Source organism: Stegostoma tigrinum, chromosome 14, assembly GCF_030684315.1.
Source record: "Stegostoma tigrinum isolate sSteTig4 chromosome 14, sSteTig4.hap1, whole genome shotgun sequence".
Classification (NCBI taxonomy): Eukaryota; Metazoa; Chordata; class Chondrichthyes; order Orectolobiformes; family Stegostomatidae; genus Stegostoma; species Stegostoma tigrinum.
The window spans coordinates 12,962,873-12,983,778 of NC_081367.1; the positions used below are offsets into that span (position 1 = coordinate 12,962,873).

Sequence of the window (20,906 nt, forward strand, 5' to 3'; positions counted from 1 at the left end):
TACTTTTTTCCTGCCCTTTTCTTCAAGCCTTTATGAATAACACTTTCAAATGAATTTTTCTAAATTAATTATCTCCCCTCCCACTATCCATTATTTCTCCTCTTTCTATTTTAGTTTCTCCATCTGATTCTGATCAGTCCTGACTCTCCTTAAATTTCATTACTTATGGAGATAAACTGTTGGATCTAATGTTCAAGGCATCCCACCTACCATATTGACCTTAGATCCCTGTTGTCAATCTATACACCCAGAAAACTCCAGTGCAAAAAATAATATAACTTGTCAAGTTTGGCAGAAATTTCAACTCAAAATTCCCTCTGTAGGAATGCTACTACTAAGCAAAAAAAGTCACTCAACAGTACTGGAGACAACTAGACAAATAAATACATTATAAAACAGTGAAGCTAAATAGAAATGATGCTATATTCAAAATGAAAAACAAACTCTTAACAGTTAAATAACTCTATGTTTTCTCTTAATTGTGGCTGGAACATAATTCTCAACTTTGCCAATGAAATGGTAAATTGGAAACTCACTCACCAGCCCATTACCGAACCAGGCTAATTTTCAACTCAATTGGGACTTTGATTCAGTTGGAATGGAAGTCAGGTAGGTGCTACAATGGATGGTTCATCCACTCAATGAGTTAAACACCCAGATGATAAAGATAAAACCTATCTCCACTGCCTACATTTTAAAAACAAGCTCTATTCCTCTTTTTTATTCATGCATGGGATGTGGACATTTCTAGATGGGCCAGCATTTATTATCCATCCTTAGTTGCCCTTGAGAAAGTAGTGGTGAATACCCATCTTGAACCACTTTGCTTGAGGAACATGCACAATGCAGTAGGGAGGGAGTTCCAAGATGTTGACCCAAAAACATTGAAGGAACAGTGACATAGTTCCATGTCAGGATGGTGAGTGGCTTGGAGGGGAACTTGCAGATGGTGGTGTTCCCAAGTATCTGATGCCCCTATCTCTAGTGAATTTCTGTAGTAAATCTTTGTAGGTAGTACACACTCACTACTGATATTGGTGGCAGGGGGACTGAATGTTCGTGGATGTGGTACCAATCAAGCAGGCTTCTTTGTACTGAATGTGTCAACTTTGTGTGTGCTGTTGGAACTACATTTATCCAGGCAAGTGGGGAATATTCCAGCACACCCTGGAATCATGCATTGTAAATGGAGGAGGAGTCAGGAGATGAGTTAGTCAAAGCAAGATTCCTATCCTCTGACCTGTTCTTATAGCCAATGTATTTATGATGCTAATTCAATTCAGTTTCTAGTCAGTGGTAATCCTAAGATATTGATAGTGAGCGATTCATTGAAGGTAATGCCAAGATTAGATCGTGACTTATTGGAGATGATTACTGGCTGGCATTTGTATGCCATGAATGCTTCTTGTCCAAGCATGGATATTGTTCAGGTCTTTCTGCATTTACTTCAGTATCTAAGGAGCCACAAGTGATACTAAATGTTGTGCAATCATCAGCAAACACCCCTACTTCTGACCTCAGGATAGAGAGAAGGTTGTTGATGAAACAGCTGAAGATGATTGGGCATAAGACACTTCCCTGACAAACTCCTGCAGAGATATTCTAGAACTCAGGTGACAGACCTTCAAAAACCACAACCATCTTCCTTTGTGCTAGATATGACTCCCAGCAGGTGGGAGTTTCCATTGATTCCAGTTTTGCTTAGATTCCATGATGCCATATTTGGTCAAGTACAGTTTCAAGGAGCCCTTGCAAAACTTAATTTCGATTTGCTTGAAGGTTTCCATTCAGTTACATCAATGTATCAATAATATGAGAAATTGGCTTCAAGTTTATTGGTTTATTGGTTTTTTTCAAGTTTGCTGGTACTTAGCAGTAAATGAAAAGGACAGGGTGTTGTCTCACTCAAAACAAGACAATAGGGAAATGTAAATCAAATATGACAAAGAATGGCTGACTCAATGACTCACTGCCTGCTCAGTCCAATTTTAAAATTTAACTCAAGTTGGCTGGCATGAGTTGCAGCTGGAAACAACTAGGAACTAGCGCTTGCATGAAAGGCTTGGTAAAACAATGTTGTCAGGACATTTATCTCGGTAAGCTGAAAAGAAAAGCAAAATTTTAAATATATATTTATATATAAATACACATACAATGTACCAATTTTAAGGAACTCTGAACATGGACACTCACAGAGACACCAGAGAGCACTAAGTATACTCAGTCAAGGCCAAATTACACTGTGTAAGCAACTTTGTAGTGTTCAGCAAGATTTCATTTCATTCCCACTTAAGTTATGTCAACATTAAATGCAAAATAACTGCAATTTTTTCCTTTAATTGAGCTAACCACAGTTTGTTACTTTCTGTTTCGCTTTGCAGGCTCAAGGTTTCCTGATCTACTCTGATTACTGCAACAACCACCCCAATGCTGTCTCAGAAATCAGTAAACTCCTGAAGATACAAGAGTATGCCTTATTTTTTGAGACCTGCCGACTGCACCAGCGCATGATGAACCTCTCAATGGATGCCTACCTGATAATGCCAGTGCAGAAAATCTGTAAATATCCACTGCAGCTGATGGAGCTACTGAAGGCCACTGAATCTTGTCACATGTAAGCATCAAAATACTCAACAGTCTGTTATCTTAGCAGAAGGAATAATCCCATGTAATCAATTGGTATTCACTCTAATAGCTAGGTTTTTGATTCTCACCTCCAATTTTATCAATGATCATTTGAAACTGAACTATTAATTTGCTTATTTTCACAACATTGCCTGAAACTTGTGAAGTGGAACTGTAAGATTTTCCATAATGTACTGCACATTGCTATATGATCTCAGCCTTATTGCCAAGGTGCTCTCAGAGAGGGCAAATGGAAGAGAGTCACTGCAGACCACATAAAGAGATTATGCTGGAGTAATAAAGAAAGGCAAATATGTCCTCATGTAAGTGAACAACTATTTCTTTTTTATTATTACACTAGCGGGTAGGAGAGAGCATTCACAGAACAGTGCAGGCTTGGTTCCAGTTCTAAGTATGCCCTTCATCAGCAGGCACCACTGATGATGTATACAACACATTAATAAAAAAGGTATTTACCAGTATCCAACAGGCTACTCCTGTTAATTTCAAAGCAGCAGGCTCAAAATTAGGTTTGGCATGTGGTTACCATTCTCACAACTTGGGAGCCTTTGGATCAACTGATCTATAAAGATTCATTTGATCAACGGCTTTTGTTTTACCTTAGCAACTAATTAGACATGACAAACAACAGAAATCATGCCTTTACCTTTGAAGTGAGAGGGTTGTCTAATGTAACCCATGCTTTACTTAATGTATGTGAACTGATTGCAATCATTCAAATGCATTCAGCAACACATTCCTGATCGCTCAAGACTTCAATCGAACCAAACAAATCCTATCAAAGCACATTTTAAGAAAAAATCAAATGCTGCACATTGGTGAAAATGTTCACGGTACTGAACAACACGTTTTATATAATTCCAAAGACTGGAAGTTTTATACCTGTGCCAATTCCCATGACCTGCCAATGTAAGCCCAGACAATTGATCAAATTTGACACTGCTTTGTGAACCACAAAGTTTCTCAATATCTCAGGCATTCTGTGTCGTAGTCGTGTGAGCAATCATCTACGGCACTGCTGCCACTCAATTTGTTTTCGAAATGGTTATAACTATGATGGAAGGAATGCACAGATAATAAAGCCCCACAATTCCCACCCTCACCTTTAGGATAAATGCTTTGATTCAATCACCAAAACAGTCACCAGTTTTTTTTTCCCTTTCGTACTACTCTCCAAAATAAAAGCAACTTCCACATGGCGGTTATGAAGAACTCAAAGTAATCCGTTTATTATGAAGCAAAACCTACCTCTAAAAGCAAGTGTAAAATAACAGTTAATACCTAAATTATAATCTGGAATTAGAACGATATCCCCCTTTAACCTAACGCAGACACATACAACATAAAAAGCCACAGACTCTGCAGATAATTTAATGTGAAAAAGGGTCAAAAGTAAATCTCTGTTGGTCATGGGTCTGAAAGTAAAGGATAGAATTTGATGACTTCTCAGATTCCATTACATTCTTGTCATTATAGCAAATTCTTAAAGATTATAGGCTGATGAAGGTCTTCAGTTCCAATGGAAATCAAGCTGCATCCATGCCTTTGGAAAATGGTCACAGTTCAGCTTTTCAGGGTTTTTAAGGTAGTCAGATTATTATACTGATTATTAGAAACTTTTATCAGATTTCCAAGGACTTCAAGTTAAAGAGATAGAAAAGAATTTGCAACATCTGAAGTTTTCTTCCTTATGGCTATTTAAGTCTCTAAAAACAGAAAACAGGCTTAGAAAGCATTGTGAGACATACACCTCCTTTCAGGCCCCCAAACTATATTTTTACAAAGCTAAATTTTTCACAAAACGTTTTTACATCAATTCAGGACATTAATCATGACCTCTAAACGAGCTGAAAGCTTTATAAAAACCAAAGAACTGCGGAAGCTGTGAATCAGAAACAAAAACAAAGTTGCTGGAAAAGCTTAGCAGGTCTGGCAGCGTCTTTGAAGGAAAAATCAGAGTTAACGTTTCACGGCTGGTGACCCATCTTCAGAGCTTCTGAGGAAGGGTCACCAGACCCGAAACATTAACTCTGTTTTTACCTTCACAGATGCTGCCAGACCTGCTGAGCTTTTCCAGCAACTTTGTTTTTGTCGCTGAAAGCTTTGCTTGGCTATTTTCCAAATTTGGTTGTCTTTACATAATCAGCAGGTGGATCACTGGCCGTATTAACTGTGGACTTCATTTCTGAAAAGATAATTTGACATCACAAAGTGTCCAAACAGTTCAATATGTTCTATTTTTTCACATTATCCGTATATATAAATACTACCAACATCTGAAATCTACAATATTCTAATTGTCACTTCTTCTTTCATTGAGGGATTACAAAGACGTAGATTCTGCCACAACAGCGATGAAGAATATTGCCAATGTGATTAATGAACGCAAGAGACGGATTGAAAATCTTGATAAGCTCCCAAGGTGGCAGCATACAGTTATGAATTGGAAGGTACTAACTGGGATGAGTCTATAAATCCCACTCCTCCTAACCCTTTCTACCTTTTGGCCCTTCTTTTGAGTAAGATTAATTTTATTATTTCCCTTTTAGAAATTCGTATGTAACTGATATTATAGGAATGCATTTATTTTAATTTCCATTGAGATTAGTGTGCCCATTAATCAATATCATAATATACACCAATTTACATCAATCTAATTTCATAACCTCTAATAAATTTTTTTCAAATTTTTTTTAAAGTCCTGACTGAATTAATGACTAATATATGTATGGTCTAGATTTTTTTGTTTAATTGCTTACCACTTCTTCAATATAAATCAAACAATGCCTTCCCTCGGGTAATAAAGCTGCCCTTGATTGCTCCTCCTTTATGTCATACTTGTTAGTATTATTTCTCTTTCAGTACCACCAAAGAATTCAGACCTTCCCAATGGCCCACGGCCTCCCTTGGCTTCCTGTATTGATCCCATTGGAAAATGCTACTTGACTCAGTGCAGCAACATGCTTATCTGTTACTCTGAGTGAGAGTCTCACCCAGTACATTCCTCAGAGTCAACTCTAACCTTTCCCTATTCTACTCGAGTCTTTCAAGGTCTTTGTCTTTAATCCTATTGACTGCTTTCCTCTATTTTGACAAACAGAATCATACTTTTGCAAGAACACAAACTTACCAAGGGAATATCTACTGACATAATAATCATTTCTTGAACATGGCACATGTTCCAATTTTTATTCTTACTCTCAAGCGTGCTGAACTGTTGTACTTTTGAACATTTACCACAATCATGGCACCACAGTCACAATATTTTCATTATCACGAAATCACACCTCTTCAGTACCTTCCCCTGACCATCACTTCAGTCAAACTTGTAAAATCCATTCCACATTCCTATGAAGGTTCATGTCAACTTGATATCCTTCATTTACCTTAATGTCAATTGTCTTTGTAGTAATTTGTTGACTTCAACCAACCCGGCCTCCTTTCATTTTTTTCCCCCCTCTTACTGCCAATCTCACCATTGTGAAAAATTCTTTACCCAGAGACAGAGTGACTCAGTCAATCATCCGCAAACCCTAGTCATTGAAAAGGGCACTTCATCACCATCTAATATCAGCCGCATTGCTTTTCCTTCCCATACTCACAAAAAACTTTGTTAGATCCCTCACTAATTTGCAATTCCTTACTATTGCACATCTCTATCTGCCACAAGAGAATCCACTTAGTTGTCCTCTCAGCTCTGCCTATGATGCCCTGATCCCACCAAACCACTCATCAGCTTCTACCAGTTTTCACTACAGTTGTGGTCACTATCATAATTCCCACAGATTGGAAGACTGTAAATTTTAACATAACTGTGACATGTCCATTAGTCAACTAGACCCTGTGAACATCCTTTCCACATGCATCTTGTCAAGACTTCTCAGGAAATATCATAACTCCAACAAGTCACCTCCTACTCTTCTAAATTCCAGCAGATACAAACCAACCTTTCCTCTCAAGTAGGCTCACCTATTCCAGACATTAGCCTAGTAAACATTTACTAAACTGCTTTCAACGCATTTCCCTTCTTCCTTAAAAAGACAGATCAATACAGTAGAGAGATAGTAGAAACTGCAGATACTGGAGAATCTGAGATAACAAGGTGTTGAGCTGGATGAACACAGTAGGCCAAGCAGCATTAGAAGAGCAGGAAAGCTGGCGTTTCAGGCCTAGACCCTTCTGCAGAAAATGTTCAGAAGAACGGGCTAGGCCCGAAATGTCAGCTTTCCTGCTCCTCTGATGCTGCTTGGCCTGCTGTGTTCATCCAGCTCTACACCTTGTACGCCTGGGATGGGGGTGAGGGAAGAGGTGTGGGGGCAAGTATAGCACTTTCTGCGGTTACAGGGGAAGGTGCTGGGTGTGGTGGAGCTGGAGGGGAGTGTGGAGTGAACAAGGGAGTCACGGAGAGAGTGGTCTCTCCAGAAGGCAGACAAGGGTGGGGATGGAAAAATGTCTTGGGTGGTGGGGTCGGATTGTAGATGGCGGAAGTGTCGGAGGATGATGCGTTGTATCCGGAGGTTGGTGGGGTGGTGCGTGAGAACAGGGGGTGTGAGGGATGTGTTGCGGGAGACGCGGTCAAGGGTGTTCATTTGTCACATGTTTTCCTATTCACTTAACTGCATTGGTGACCTTGCTGCCATGGAAGCCCAGGTCAGCCTGGGAGATGAATTCAAGAGGGGAGTCATGGGCCGAAGCCCAGTGTGGAAGCCTGTCCGGGTCCAGTCCAGCAGGCGAGTCATGGGCCAGAGGCCAGAGCGGGGAGGCAGTGAGGCTTTGAGTTCTGATGCCTGGCAGACGCAGATTGTAATTCAAGTATTTTTTAAAGATACTTTATATTCTTATTCTGAACTTTGAGTACTTGTTAAAACTTTGTATTCCTGCTCTGAACTTTTTTTTATTCTTTCAAATCTATAGCAAATACTTCAGTATTCTGTACCTAGGTACCTTATAGCTAAGATGGCAGCAAAGTAGTGACATTACTAACTTTTCACTGCACTCAAATAAGTCCATGTGACAATAAAGGCAATTCTGTAAATTCTATGCTATTCTATCCTTTTGCAGTCTCTTTACGTTGTCTTCACAACTTACTTCCCCACATATCGTTATGTCAATGGCATACTTGGCAACCATTTCTTCTGCCCTTTCATCCAAGTCACTCCTGTAAATTGAAAAACGTTAAGGACCCAGCACTGATCCAAGTGGCATACCACACATTACAATTTGTCAACCAGAAAATGACCCATTATATTTACTCACGGCTCCTGTTAGCTAGTGACTCTACTTACCATACCAAATGTTATCGCTACACCATGAGCTTCTAATTTCCACAATGACCATTGATGTGGCACCTTCTAGAAGTCTAGGTACAGTAGATTGACCGATTCTCCTTTATCCCTTTGACAGATATTGAGCTACTGACCTGTAGTATCTTCCTTTCTGCCTCTTTCCCTTTTTGAATAAAAGGCTAACACTTCCTATTTCCCAATCTAATGGAATCTTCCCAAAACCAAGAGAATTTTGAAAAATTTATACCATTACATTAACTATCTAACCGATTACTTCTTTTAATACCTCTGGATGAAGTCCGTCAGGGACCTGGGGATGTTTTAACTCTGCACACACAACTAGTTTCTCAGTACCATTTCACCAGTGACTATAACTTGTTTTGAGTTTCTCCCTCCCTTCTACTTTTTGTTTTGTTGCTGTTTCTGGGATGTCACTTTGTGTCCTCCTTTGTGAAGCCTGATATAAAATATCTACTCAATTCATCTGCCATTTCCTTATTTTCCACTGTAAATTAATCCTTTTTATAGGACCAACATTCACTTTGTTAACTCTTCTTTATTAAGTATCTACAGTAACTTTTGCCTGTGTTCCTTACATCTTTGTGTTTTCACTATTTTTTGGCCAAACATTCTGCGTTTTAAAATTATCTGTCTAATCTTCTGACCTGCCAAAATCTACATGTAATTATATGCTTTATCATCTGGTTGGGTATTATATTTAACTTTTTTAGTTAACCATGGAGAATAGTCCTTTCCTTGAATTTTTTCTTTTTGGAATGAACGTAATCTGCATGTGCTGAAATATCCCCTTCAATATCTTCCACTTTACCTCTATTGACCTAGGTTATTTCTATACCTAATTTGATATTTCTCTTTAGACATATTCTTCTACTGTCTCTCCTAATCTGATGACTGACTCCATGTCATCAGACTGTCTTATTGAGATCAAAGTATTGGTGTGCTACAACTTCCTCAAGTTTTAAAAACCCGAAATTCAAAGCTTTGTTTTAGGACATCAGCACTAACTCTGATCAATTGTTTCACTCCCATTTGTCCTACTGCTTCCCTAGATTAAAGAAAACTATGTTAACCTTGGCATCCCACTGGACCCTGAACCTGATTCTATCAAATAATCCCTGCCTTTGATCACCGCACTGCTTACATTCTTAGCCGCACTTTTGACACCGCTTTGATTAATTATTTCAATGCTTTCCTTCTCCATAAGCTCGACAGCACTGGAGCCACAGGCATCCTTATTTTATTCAGCCATCAATCCCACTCTCACAGATTCACATTGGCTGCTTATTTTCAAATTAATGCTTCACTTTTTATTTAGCAATGATGGCAAAATTGCTGGTGGTCACGAACAACCATTTCATCCAAAGTAAAAAATGTGAGAGGGGCACGAGTGCAATTTGTACCTCACATTCATGACTTGTAAGGCTTTATGTCAGAACTAGAGTCTCTGCTGTCAATATCCCCCATGGTTTAGACTACATTGACAAAAAATTCACACAAATGATCCTAAATCATTTTACAAACTTTCTCCTGAATAATATCTATTTGATTGAAACCTTTTGTTAATTCAGTCTGTTCTCTTCCATGCAAAATGACATGTTGTGTGTTAACTATTATGGGAGTGTGTTCCTCATAGTTATCTTCCTGTTAGGGAGAAGATCTTTTGGAACGCAGCTCTGAATTAATTCAAAGCGGTGAATTAATTGTCGTCATGAAGCCTCAAGGCAAAAGCAAAGACATGATAGTTTTCCTCTTTGACCATCAAGCAATCTTATGTAAGAAGGTAAAATCACAGCCAGTCCATAACTTTTGCTTAAGAGAAAATTCTGTCACCAGTGTTACAAAAAGTCACAAACGGTTCGCAATAAACAACTGCACCTCCCAGTCACGAACCATCTTAACTCCCCCTCCCATTCCTCAGACGACATGTCCATCATGGGCCTCCTGCAGTGCCACAATGATGGCACCCGAAGGTTGCAGGAACAGCAACTCATATTCCGCTTGGGAACCCTGCAGCCCAATGGTATCAATGTGGACTTCACAAGCTTCAAAATCCCCCCTTCCCCCATTGCATCCCAAAACCAGCCCAGCTCGTCCCCTCCCCCCACTGCATCCCAAAACCAGCCCAGCTTGTCCCCGCCTCCCTAACCTGTTCTTCCTCTCACTTATCCCCTCCTCCCGCATCAAACCTCACCTGCATTTCCTACCTACTAACCTCATCCCGCCTCCTTGACCTGTACGTCCTCCCTGGACTGACCTATCCCCTCCCTACTTCCCCTCCCATACTCTCCTTTCCACCTATCTTCTTTTCTCTCCATCTTCAGTCCGCCTCCCCCTCTCTCCCAATTTATTTCAGAACCCTCTCCCCATCCCCCTCTCTGATGAAGGGTCTAGGCCCGAAATGTCAGCTTTTGTGCTCCTGAGATGCTGCTTGGCCTGCTGTGTTCATCCAGCTTCACACTTTGTTATCTTAACAAAAATTAATAGTGGGGTTTGGAAGATTTTGAGTACTTTAGGGCTGTAAATGAGGTGCACTTTTTCTGTCACCTGCATTTTATTTGTGTTTAGTTTACAAAACAATTTTTATAGCATTAAAATACGTGTCTTGCAATGAAGCTTTAGGTCGTTCATGCTGGTAATCAGAAGCTAGGATAGTTCTCCTCATTTTAGCGTTTCCTGTATGGACTTCTGATTTCTTTGTATGGTATACTTAATCAAGAGTAGCAGTTATATGGCAGAGGGATAATGTGGAAGGTTTCTCAGCAGTTACATGCCTGCTGAGAACACAGGGAACATTCGTCACAGGAACATGCTCATCTGCAAGCGATCCCCATGAAGATTAAGTTAAACTGTGCTGAGCTCGGCAGAAGGGTGTAAAAAAGCTGGATTAACATGAATGAACTTCAAAGCCTTCCTTGTTTATTCAAATGCCATCAAATAAGGCAGTAGGAATGATGAACAAACATCCAATGATGGGAATTTATCCTCTGGCTTCCTCACCACACTCTGTATGAAGAGTGCATAACTTCTTACCGAGTTCTCCTACTCAAAGGCTCCAGTTTTGCCTGTCTGTCTCACTGATGTAGTTGAGGGGGAAATTGGTTGGGGAGGGTGGTAATGGTGGCAGTGGCAGTTAGGTTGAGTTGGGTAGGGTGGGAGTGTTGAGGTCCTAATAGTGTCAAAAATACAGCTGTACCTGTTTGTAATCTCAATTGGGCTACCTTAAAGGAAGGAATAGCAAAACTTTCCATGAAAGATGAGAAAATTCAACTCAGGAAGTCTCAAAACAAATTCCAAATTATACCCTGGAAACTCATTAGGAAATCTTCAAATTATGTACTGTCCACTGTTCCTGAACAATGGTGTTGCTACTGATGATGAGAAGCCAAGTATGCCCTGGCACTATCACAATTGATGCCCGCAAGACTGATAGGGTAAGCGTCTGTGACATGAGGAGCATGGGGTTGTCAAACAATTCAGACACAGTATTTGAGAAAGGTGCTTCAAAAGAGAAAAGGAACTGGGAAGTATCACAAGGGTTTTCCTTACATCTAACCAAAAATTCATACTTTAGTGGGAGGGGACAATGAAAAGTGTTACTAAAGTGGGAGGTAACCTGAACAGATGCTTTCCCAAATAAACCTGAATGCCAAGAATCACTGAGAATCATGTTTTAGGACAATTAGCCATAAACATACAATGGCAGATGGAAACACCTCAACAATGTTGTGACAATGTGTAATTACTCTAAAGTGTTAGAATTAGCAACAACTAATGTGAATTGAAAGCTTGGTTTTACTCAATTAAGAACATACAATGAGTCCGACTTTCACCTATGTATGTGAAATACATAAAACATGCAAAACAGCTAAAGGCTTTGGATATTGATGTGGCGATGTTAAGAGAAGCCGGAACCCAGAACAGAACAGGGGTAAATAGTAATGAGGAAGTCTGTTTATGGAGAGTAATATGTGTTAGTTACATATTAATTATGTCATTAACATAGAGGTGAAAGACATTGAATTAATTAAGTACTTAGAGCATTTACAATGAGGGATTAAGATTTCTCTTTCGTCACAGGGACAGTTACCTGATTAATTTGGTGTAAGTCGGCTTAATTGTTTAATTGAGATCAGGATTGCCTGAAAGGGTGGTTGAAAAAGAATCACCAGTAACTTACCACAAAAAATATACTAAAGGCAAATGTTTGCAGAAATGTTATATTGCAGCAGTAAGTGGAACCAATTAGCTCATTTTTCCAATGGGCCACATGTTCTTCTTCTAATGCTGTAAGATTTTGCAAGCTGAAATTTTGGGCCCCCTGCAAATGGGAAAACAGATAGGCAAACCCTTAGATTAGAGGGTCTCTCCATCTTTGACATGCCCACCTGAAATAATTGCAGTGAAGCTGGTATCCCGTCACCAAGTCACCCTTTATTTACACATGGAGAGTCCTTAACACTGATCCAGCTCTAAGAATGAACGGAACGTCTGACACTCCTGTTTATATCTGTCAACCAGGGACCCCCTGTTGGGACTGTTAATCCGGTCCAATCAGAGAATCATGTTCTAGCGTGGTACAATCATTACATTCCCTCCCCCTCTGAGCCCAAGAACATAGGCCAGCTCTTTTTATTGTGCCTCCTCCTGTAGTGTTTTAGCATCAGGGTCAAGTTCCTCCAGCTCTGCCTCTGAAGCGGGTTGCTTGTAGTGCACAGTAGCTCACCCTTAGCACCTGCAACATGTCGGAAGAAATTCATTCTCCTTTTCTGGTGGCAAAGGTGTCCAGGTGATGACATCTATCATGTTTATCTTAGATTGTGAGGTATCTTGAATGCTTGATGGAGAGGGAGAACAGTTGGAAAGGCAATGAAAGAGCAGGGTATATTTTGCCCCCACACCGTTGCAAGTTTGCAGCTTTCATATGGTCCACATGCTTGTTCAGGACCATCACACCTACCACAACTTTATACATGACTGGACCTGACCTCGTGTTGACCATGTCAGTTACCCAAGCAGGGCTATTCCTGTGGGTCCTACAAGAATCTTTACCCCCGATGTAAACTTTCTTGCTTAGCAGAGTCTGCTGTGCAACGTTGTCATTTCTGAGATAGCAGGAACTGCCGATGCTGGAGAATCTGAGATAACAAGGTGTAGAGTTGGATGAACACAGCAGGCCGAGCAGGAAAGCAGACACTTTGGGCCCAGACTCTTTTTTTCTGAAGAAGGGTCTAGACCCGAAATGTCAGCTTTCCTGCTCCTCTGATGCTGCTTGTATTCATCCAACTCCACACTTTGTTATCTCTATTGTCAGCTCTGATGCCGTTCAACCCTCTCCCACCAGGTTTGGGACAATCAAATTTAGCCTGGTGCGGCAGCTTCTCCCCTTTAGCAACTTTGCCGCAGCTATCCCTGCGGTTCCATAAGGGATGTTCCCATAATCAAATAGGAACCGGGACAGGTTTTTAACCTGGTGAAGCTTTTTCTCTTTCAGCTTGCCTTCAAAGTTTGGACTGCTCTTTCTGCTAGATGTTGGATAATGGATGCTATGGAGCTGTCCTTACATGTCATAAATCATTCAACTTTATGAAAAATACTCAAATTCCCTCCTGGTAAACATGGTCTGTGACCAATAGTCTAGGAATCCTTTTAATGCAAAAGATGTATGCAGTTTTCTAGTGGCATCCCCATGTTTGACAATTGAACTCTATGCACGTACAGCCACTTTGAGCGGGTATCCACAGTGACTAAGAACACTAAGCCCATGAAAAGACCTGCATAGTTGACATGTAACTGAGCCCAGGGTTTACATTGCCATTCCCACCAATATGGGGAAGCTACTGGCAGTAGTTCTTGGCCTAGTTGGCACTCTGGGCACTGCCCCATCAACAGGACTGTGCCTGCATCCAACCCTGGCTAGTAGGCATTACTTCTGGCTAATATCTCCATTTTGAAGACTATTGGATGACCCTGGTGGAGTTCATCCAGTGTCTGGTGGCAACCTTTGCTCAGGACAATCTGTCTTGCCTCCCTTAATAATATGCCATCCTCTTGTGTGATCTGGTCTGTCTGGATCCTAAAAGGTTTCAGTTCTGGTTGTGATGGTCCTTTGCTTTTCCCCATCTCAACCAACTGTTTCAGTTTTGCCAGAACCAAATCTTTTTGTGTTCAAAGTCTGATATTGTCAGCTGTGACTGGAAGTGTGTCCTGAAAAATTAAAACTGTGACGGACTCTTCCAGTGGTGGTACCACCGGTGATGTATCTGCTAGCAGGAGGTGGCTCAACACATTTGCATTTGCTACATGGCCTCCTGGACAATGTTCCAACTTGTAATTATATGTACTTAGTATTAGAGCCCACCACTGAATTCAGCCTCAAGTGATAGATAGCACTGTGTTGCCTCTTTAAGTTGACCTATCAGGGTTTTATAATCTGTTATTATTACAAAACTACACCTGTAAACATATTGGTGGAACTTCCTGAGCGCCAACCTTTCCTGCCCTATCCAGGTGTATTTACACTCTGCATTAGCTGAAGTCCTGAATGCATATGCTATTGGCATTCCTCTACACTGGACCATCTATGAGCTAACACTATATCTATGTCATGTCAATACCAGATCTCGCTCCAGATATAATGTGCCATCACTTTAGAGGATGATAGCTGTTTCTTCACATCCCTGAAATCTATGGCTTGGCTTCGTGATGATTTCCAAGGCTGACTCTCTCTTAAGAGTTGCTGCAGAGGTTCCAGGATGGAAGACTTGTATGAACTTGCTGTAATAATTCACCAGCCCAAGGAAAGAGCTAGGCTCCAGTACATATGTCAGAACCAAGGCACTTTTAATCACCTTCACTTTATCTTCCAATTGGTGTAACACTGTCTTGTCAACTCAGTAGCCCAAGTAGTTCACTTGGATGTCTGGAACACATTTTTCCCTTCTAAGGTGTTCACCCACCTAGGAGAAATGCTGAAGGACCATGTCCAAGTTCTCTAAGTGCTTCTTATCGGTCTTCCCTGTTATTGGCACATTATCTAGATAAATAGCGAGCCAGGGTAGACATTGTAAAATGTTCTCTATTGCCCACTGAAAAATTGCACAGGCCGACAATACCCCAGATGAGTGTCATGTATATTGGCACAAACCCTTATGAGTATTAATTGTAGCATATTTCTGGGAATCCTCATTGAACTGCAATTGCAAGTGTACATGATTCATGTTCAGCTTCATGAAGGACAGTCCCCCACCAGCTTTGCTTATAAATGCTTTATGCATGATATTGGGCATTTATCCAGAAAAGTAGTTTTCTGCTTGTTTAAATTCCCCGCAAAGGTGAACTAACCCACTGGGCTTCACAATCGGTAAGACCAATGCTGTCCATTCTGCAAAAGGGACTGGTTTGATGTTCCTTCACTTTCCAGGCTTGTGATTTGTGCCTCTACTTTTGCCCATAAGGCAAATGGCACTGGGTGGGCCATGCAGAATCATGGGATTGTTTTCTGGTCAACATGTCAGAGTAACCTTGGCTCCTGTGATTGTCCCTAGACCTTTCTGACAGACTTCTGGGCATTTAAATAGCCTGTCAAACAAGATCCCATTCCTTCCCTACAGGGCTTGTGAACTACGTTGCGTACAGATTCCAGACTTGCCCAGATTTAGGAGAATCCAAGACTCCTCTTCCCCTGTTATTCTCTGCAATGCTAGATGTGGCCACCAATACCGATGTGGTACCTGGCTTTCAATTAGCCGGCAGCTCTATGAGTTAGAGCTTCTACTTGGAGAAAGATGGAAATCTCTCAAAAGTAGTGTGTGGTAATTAAAGGGCTAGCGTCTGGAAAATTAAAGCGAAGCAAACTGGCCAAAATGAGAACTCACCAAATCTACAATGGGCTACAGGGTGCCTGTATTCAGTGCACAATCTAGCATTATGATTCTATGAAATAGTTTTAGCTGTTGTTGCTGCGCCAGTCCAGTTTAATCGATCAACAGATATTTAAAATAATCAATTACATTGCGTGCCATTTTTTATAGGATATTCTACGTCGTGACATCTTATACTACAAGAACAGAATAGACGTTGATAATATTCTGGTGGTAGACATAAACGATGGAAAAGATTGGGAATTCAATGTCAAGGTTAAAAATGCTTTCAAACTTCAAAGTAAGCTTGTAGACGATGAGGTGCATCTATTCTGTGCAAAGAAATCTTCAGAGAAACTGCTGTGGCTTCATGCCTTTGAGGATGAAAGGAAACTGGTTAGAAATGATGAAGAATCAGGTAAAATATGGCTCATATTTGACTTAAGAATACTTGTATTTTGGCCTATCGCAAACAGAATTCTGTGCAGCAAATCTATTAATTGGTTAATACGAGACCAAGCTCTATAAGTCACTCTTGACCTCTTACGAAGGCTAGTTTTTGCCATGAACCAACAAGAGTCCCATTAGCTGGATCTATCCACTGTAGAGCTTAACAAGCAGGTTACCGCTGCCCTCTCCAGGGGAATTAGGGATGGGCAATGAATGCCAGCCTAACTAGTGAACCCACATTCCATGAATGAATTTTTAAAGCCTGTCTGAACCAAGATACAGCTCTGCATGAAGATGCTATATTTCACTGCAGTACCTCTGACTGTTTTGCTCAGGAAAAGTCCTGTGTCTTCTGGCCAATTAGTTACACTAGTGACTCGCATAAACATATTTGAATACCACTAGGGCCTAGGCAACTAGGGCAACTGGGGATAGGCCAATAAATACTGACCTATGAGCAAGGCCCACGTCCCACAAAATGAATACATAAAAAGAAACAGAGAGAATGGTGGGAATTTTTCCATTAGTCACTGCACTGAAAGACTTATTTCCCTTGTAAATTCCTTTGGGCTGTATGATAAAAGCATTCATTCAAAACAAGAATGATTGATAGTGTAAGTCGCCAAGTCGACATGGACATATGATGTGGTATAGCAGGTAAATAGAAGTGCTTGTGTTTCAGGCTAGAATTTTTGTCTATTTTTCCAAAGGCTGAATGTGAATTAAGAGGTTTCAACTGCCTATCTAAATATGATGTGGAGCAAATGTAGTGACAGAGTGGACTTTATGGGTAAATATTGGAAAAGTATTGACTCCGAAGCTCTTTCTGTAGAGGGCAAGTTAGAGGTACTACTGCAAGCATCAAATGTAAGAAGGATTGACTTTTTGCAACTCTTCCTAAAGAGCAACAATGCAGTTATACTTGATTGTACTTGACAGGTAATGATCACAGACCCTACGGATATGCAAAAACTTGGGACTTAAGTAATGTACCATCGTGGATTTGTGCAACAGTGTCATTGGCTAAGCAACTGTCTAAGAAAGACTGGCACATGCTAGCTAATCACTGCAAGTATGGAAGTACAGTTAGGTTGCGCAAAAATTCCAAATAAATGTACCACTCTTTCATTGGTAACTGAATATTTCCATACTCCAAGGAGATATACACCTCAACACTGAAGCTTCCAGTGCTTGAAAATTTTGTGCACTGATATCTTCACATGCAATTAACAGGTGACAGAATGGCACGGTGGTTAGCACTGCTGCCTCACAGTGGTAGAGACCTGGGTTTGATCCCACCCTCGGGTAACTATCTGTGTGGAGTTTGTATGTTCTCCCTGTATCTGTGTGCGTTTTCTCTAGGTGGTCTGGTTTTCTCCCACAGTCTAAAGATATGCAGGCTTGGTGGATTGACCATGCTAAATTGCCTGTGGTGTTCAGGGGTGTGTGGATTACGGAGGTTATAGGGGGATAGGTCTGGGTGGGATGCTCTGAGGGACGGTGTGGACTTGTTGGGCAGTAGGGCCATTTCCACACTGTAGGGATTCAATGATGAATTACCCTTATCTATTTTACTATTAGAATACATGATCATGTATTGACCCATATTATGGATTGCAGCCTGGTGTTGTGTCAATCCCCTTCTTCACTTTAGCACAAATCTACTTTAACAACATCCCTCTTGGTGGAAACAGTGATTTCTTGAATTTGTTTCAAGATAAGTTTGATAGCTGATTGAGACAGTAAAGAACAATTCAGAACAACCTGATGCACTTCCAAACACTGAGCAGAAACAGCTGTGAAAAATGCAAATGTTGAAGAATTGAAAAACAACAGAGATAAATATGTAGACTTGGTGTGGGAATTTAAGGAAAGTGGTACTATTCAGTCTTGCCTGAAAATACATCAAAATACCATCACTGGGAAGAAATTAGTCGACTGTCCAATGGAAGTCAAAAGTCTTGAAACAGCTGCAGCAACCGACAGATCAAAAGATTTGATGGCCAAAACTTTTTATGTCCCTTAAGAGGAAAAGAAATTGAACACAGTGACACTCTATACAGATTGATAGATCATGATTTTACTGCGTGACAAAACACAAGCTAGCAGAGTATCATGCAATTTCTGGCTCTAAACATTCTGAAGCCATGAAAGACTTAACTCCGAATCTATTCTCAGAACGCATTACACCTGATGGCAAGTTTGTAGTTACAAATCCATGATGAACAATCAGTATTGATGAGTACTATGAGCTTGCAACATGACTGCAAGACTTGGATGTTGAAAGCCTCTCTGAGAAAGAGAAGCTAGCTTTCTTCACCAATGTGTACAATGAATCAGTGATTCATGAAAATATTAAACAAGGATCATGCAAAAACATGTGGCAGAGATGTAAACTTTTTGATTCTGTTGATTGGTGAAGGAAGTCTTTACATTGCAAGGTATTGAAAATGATGTACTTCGTGGAACTGAAAAGGCATAGCTCAGATATTGAAACCATTCTCAAAGGGCAATCCATTTCTTAAGGTCACCATCGATGACAGTTCTACTACAAAGTGATTCCAGATGGTGGCAGAGCAGGACTCCTAAACCAGAGCTCCTTGGGTCCACCTGTTTCTTTTCTTTTCTCTTTTTTGCACTTTTGTGGGCTTTTTTCCCTTCTTTCTACTCAGCAATATTCTGAAATCCCAGCCTAAGCATGGACACCGACTCCTGGTCTCAGTGCAGACCAGGAGTGGAGATCTCTCTGCAGCCAGGTGTGATGATCATTTGGTCCGGTGTGGCCTTATCATGGACTGCCATCCTGGAGATGATTCCAAAGTGGCCTCGAGAGCTTCGAGGTGAAGTCCAGTGCAGTCTGGAGTCAAGGCTCAGCATGGATTAGAGGCCAGGTGCCAGCATGGGCTGGGTTGGAATTACTGTACTCTGAAATTTTTATTTCTTATTTTTTCTAATTTATTGCCATGGCCTGCGAAGCTAGTCATTTTGTTTCTTATTTATCTAACTTTTTTCCCAAGAATTTGTACTTCAGAATCTGTATCTAGGTACGTTCATACCTGAGATGGTGCCATAAGTGGCCACTTGTAAAGTTTTCACTGTTTGTTTGAGTACATGTGACAATAAAGCTAATTCTAATTCTAATTTGACACTTATAAATTCCTTGTGTGTGCATCACAGTTTATAATACCAACAAGTTGGAGAACATCATGAGATCAGAAAACTTTTCAATCCTTTTCAGAATGTTACCTTGCAGCATCTTTACCTGTAAGAGCAGTACATGAATGGGAAAGGTGAAGCTAAAGACTTCTCCCAAGCCTTCTACTATTTCTTGTTCTTCTCACTCTGACAAACACAGAACACAACGCACATTAACTTCTCATTCAACTTTTACCTCAAAGAAAACCCTACCTCAATACCAATAGCCATGATCAAGATAACATCTGTCTGGCACTGTGTGTAAGAAGAAACACCGCAAGCTCCCAAGGTAGCTGAAGTTTATGATTAACACGTAAATGAAGGCAGAATTCACAACATAAAGAACGTGATGAGCTAATCACAAAAACCTTTCTCGGGTTAATCATCATTCTGCAATCTAAACTGCAATGAGGCGCCCCTTTCACACCCATTGCAAAAGAAAGATGCAGTACAGTGAAAGAAGAAAGACAGACACCAGAGAAAGAAATGCTCACAACCACAATATCACTTCCGAGAAAAGAAATCACTTTGGTAAGTAAAAAAGTACATGCACTTGTTTCTTGAAATTGTCACTCACAAGGAGAAAATGAAACAAAGCCTATTCTCATGGTAAATAATCCAACACAACATTTACAGCAAATTTCCCAGCTAAACAGTTAGTTAGATATTAAATTGTTATGAATGAGATATCCCTTCTTTACTTACTGTGGTTTAAATATCAAATAATCAGATGCATATAAAACAGGTTGAATAGGATTACTTTATACGTATTAAAAATAAAGACACTTGAAACCTTATTCCAAAACTTTGAGTTGCACTGACATATTACACTGTGCTACTTTTTAAAGGCTTTGTCATCACTGAAGCTCAAAAACAGAAGGCGAAAATTCTTGCAAAAAAGCCAATGAAGAAGAAAAGAGGTGATTTTGCTGATATTAAATAAATAAACCATAAGCATCTATTCTGGAAATAAAATGGAAGATATGAGGCAGCCAATAAATTTCCATTTGCAGTATAAAACTTCATTATGAACCAGTTGGGAAAGTTTTCCTGTTAAGTCACGTATAATTAAATTGCAAGTCTATTTTGAAAAATAGATTTATAATTTTGTTACGCATTAGCAGACAGAGAAAATGATTTGCCTATTTTGGAGAGCAGTTGAATGTTTACTGTTTTCTAAAAATCACAGTTTATTCTCTTACTGATTTTTAAAAAAGTATTAAGGGTTTACTAAATTCAGTTATAACAGAAAAGGCAGAACAATTGTTTATAATTATGTTCAGGGTTGGTCTTCTGTGGGTACTGCGGTCACATTGTTCAAAAAAAACACTAGTTATGGCCAAGGGGGAATAGTAAACAAAGATAATGTGGTCTAGAACAAATAAGTGGAATGGAAGTGAAGTTTATACTGTATAAAACAGTCTCCAATGGAACTGTATCTGAGAAGTCA

General features: G+C 40.1%; 1 protein-coding gene across 1 annotated transcript in view; it reads left to right on the plus strand.

Moving 5' to 3' along the window:
* LOC125457713 (rho guanine nucleotide exchange factor 4-like) overlaps positions 1-20,399 on the plus strand; it is a 63,708-nt gene extending 43,309 nt beyond the window's left edge. Inside the window, exons 7-11 of the mRNA XM_048542285.2 lie at positions 2,382-2,614; positions 4,967-5,096; positions 9,601-9,732; positions 15,983-16,229; positions 20,305-20,399. Of these exons, the coding sequence (XP_048398242.2) occupies positions 2,382-2,614; positions 4,967-5,096; positions 9,601-9,732; positions 15,983-16,229; positions 20,305-20,399 (837 nt within the window). The remainder of the gene's footprint in view (positions 1-2,381; positions 2,615-4,966; positions 5,097-9,600; positions 9,733-15,982; positions 16,230-20,304) is intronic.
* Positions 20,400-20,906: the final 507 nt, after the last annotated feature.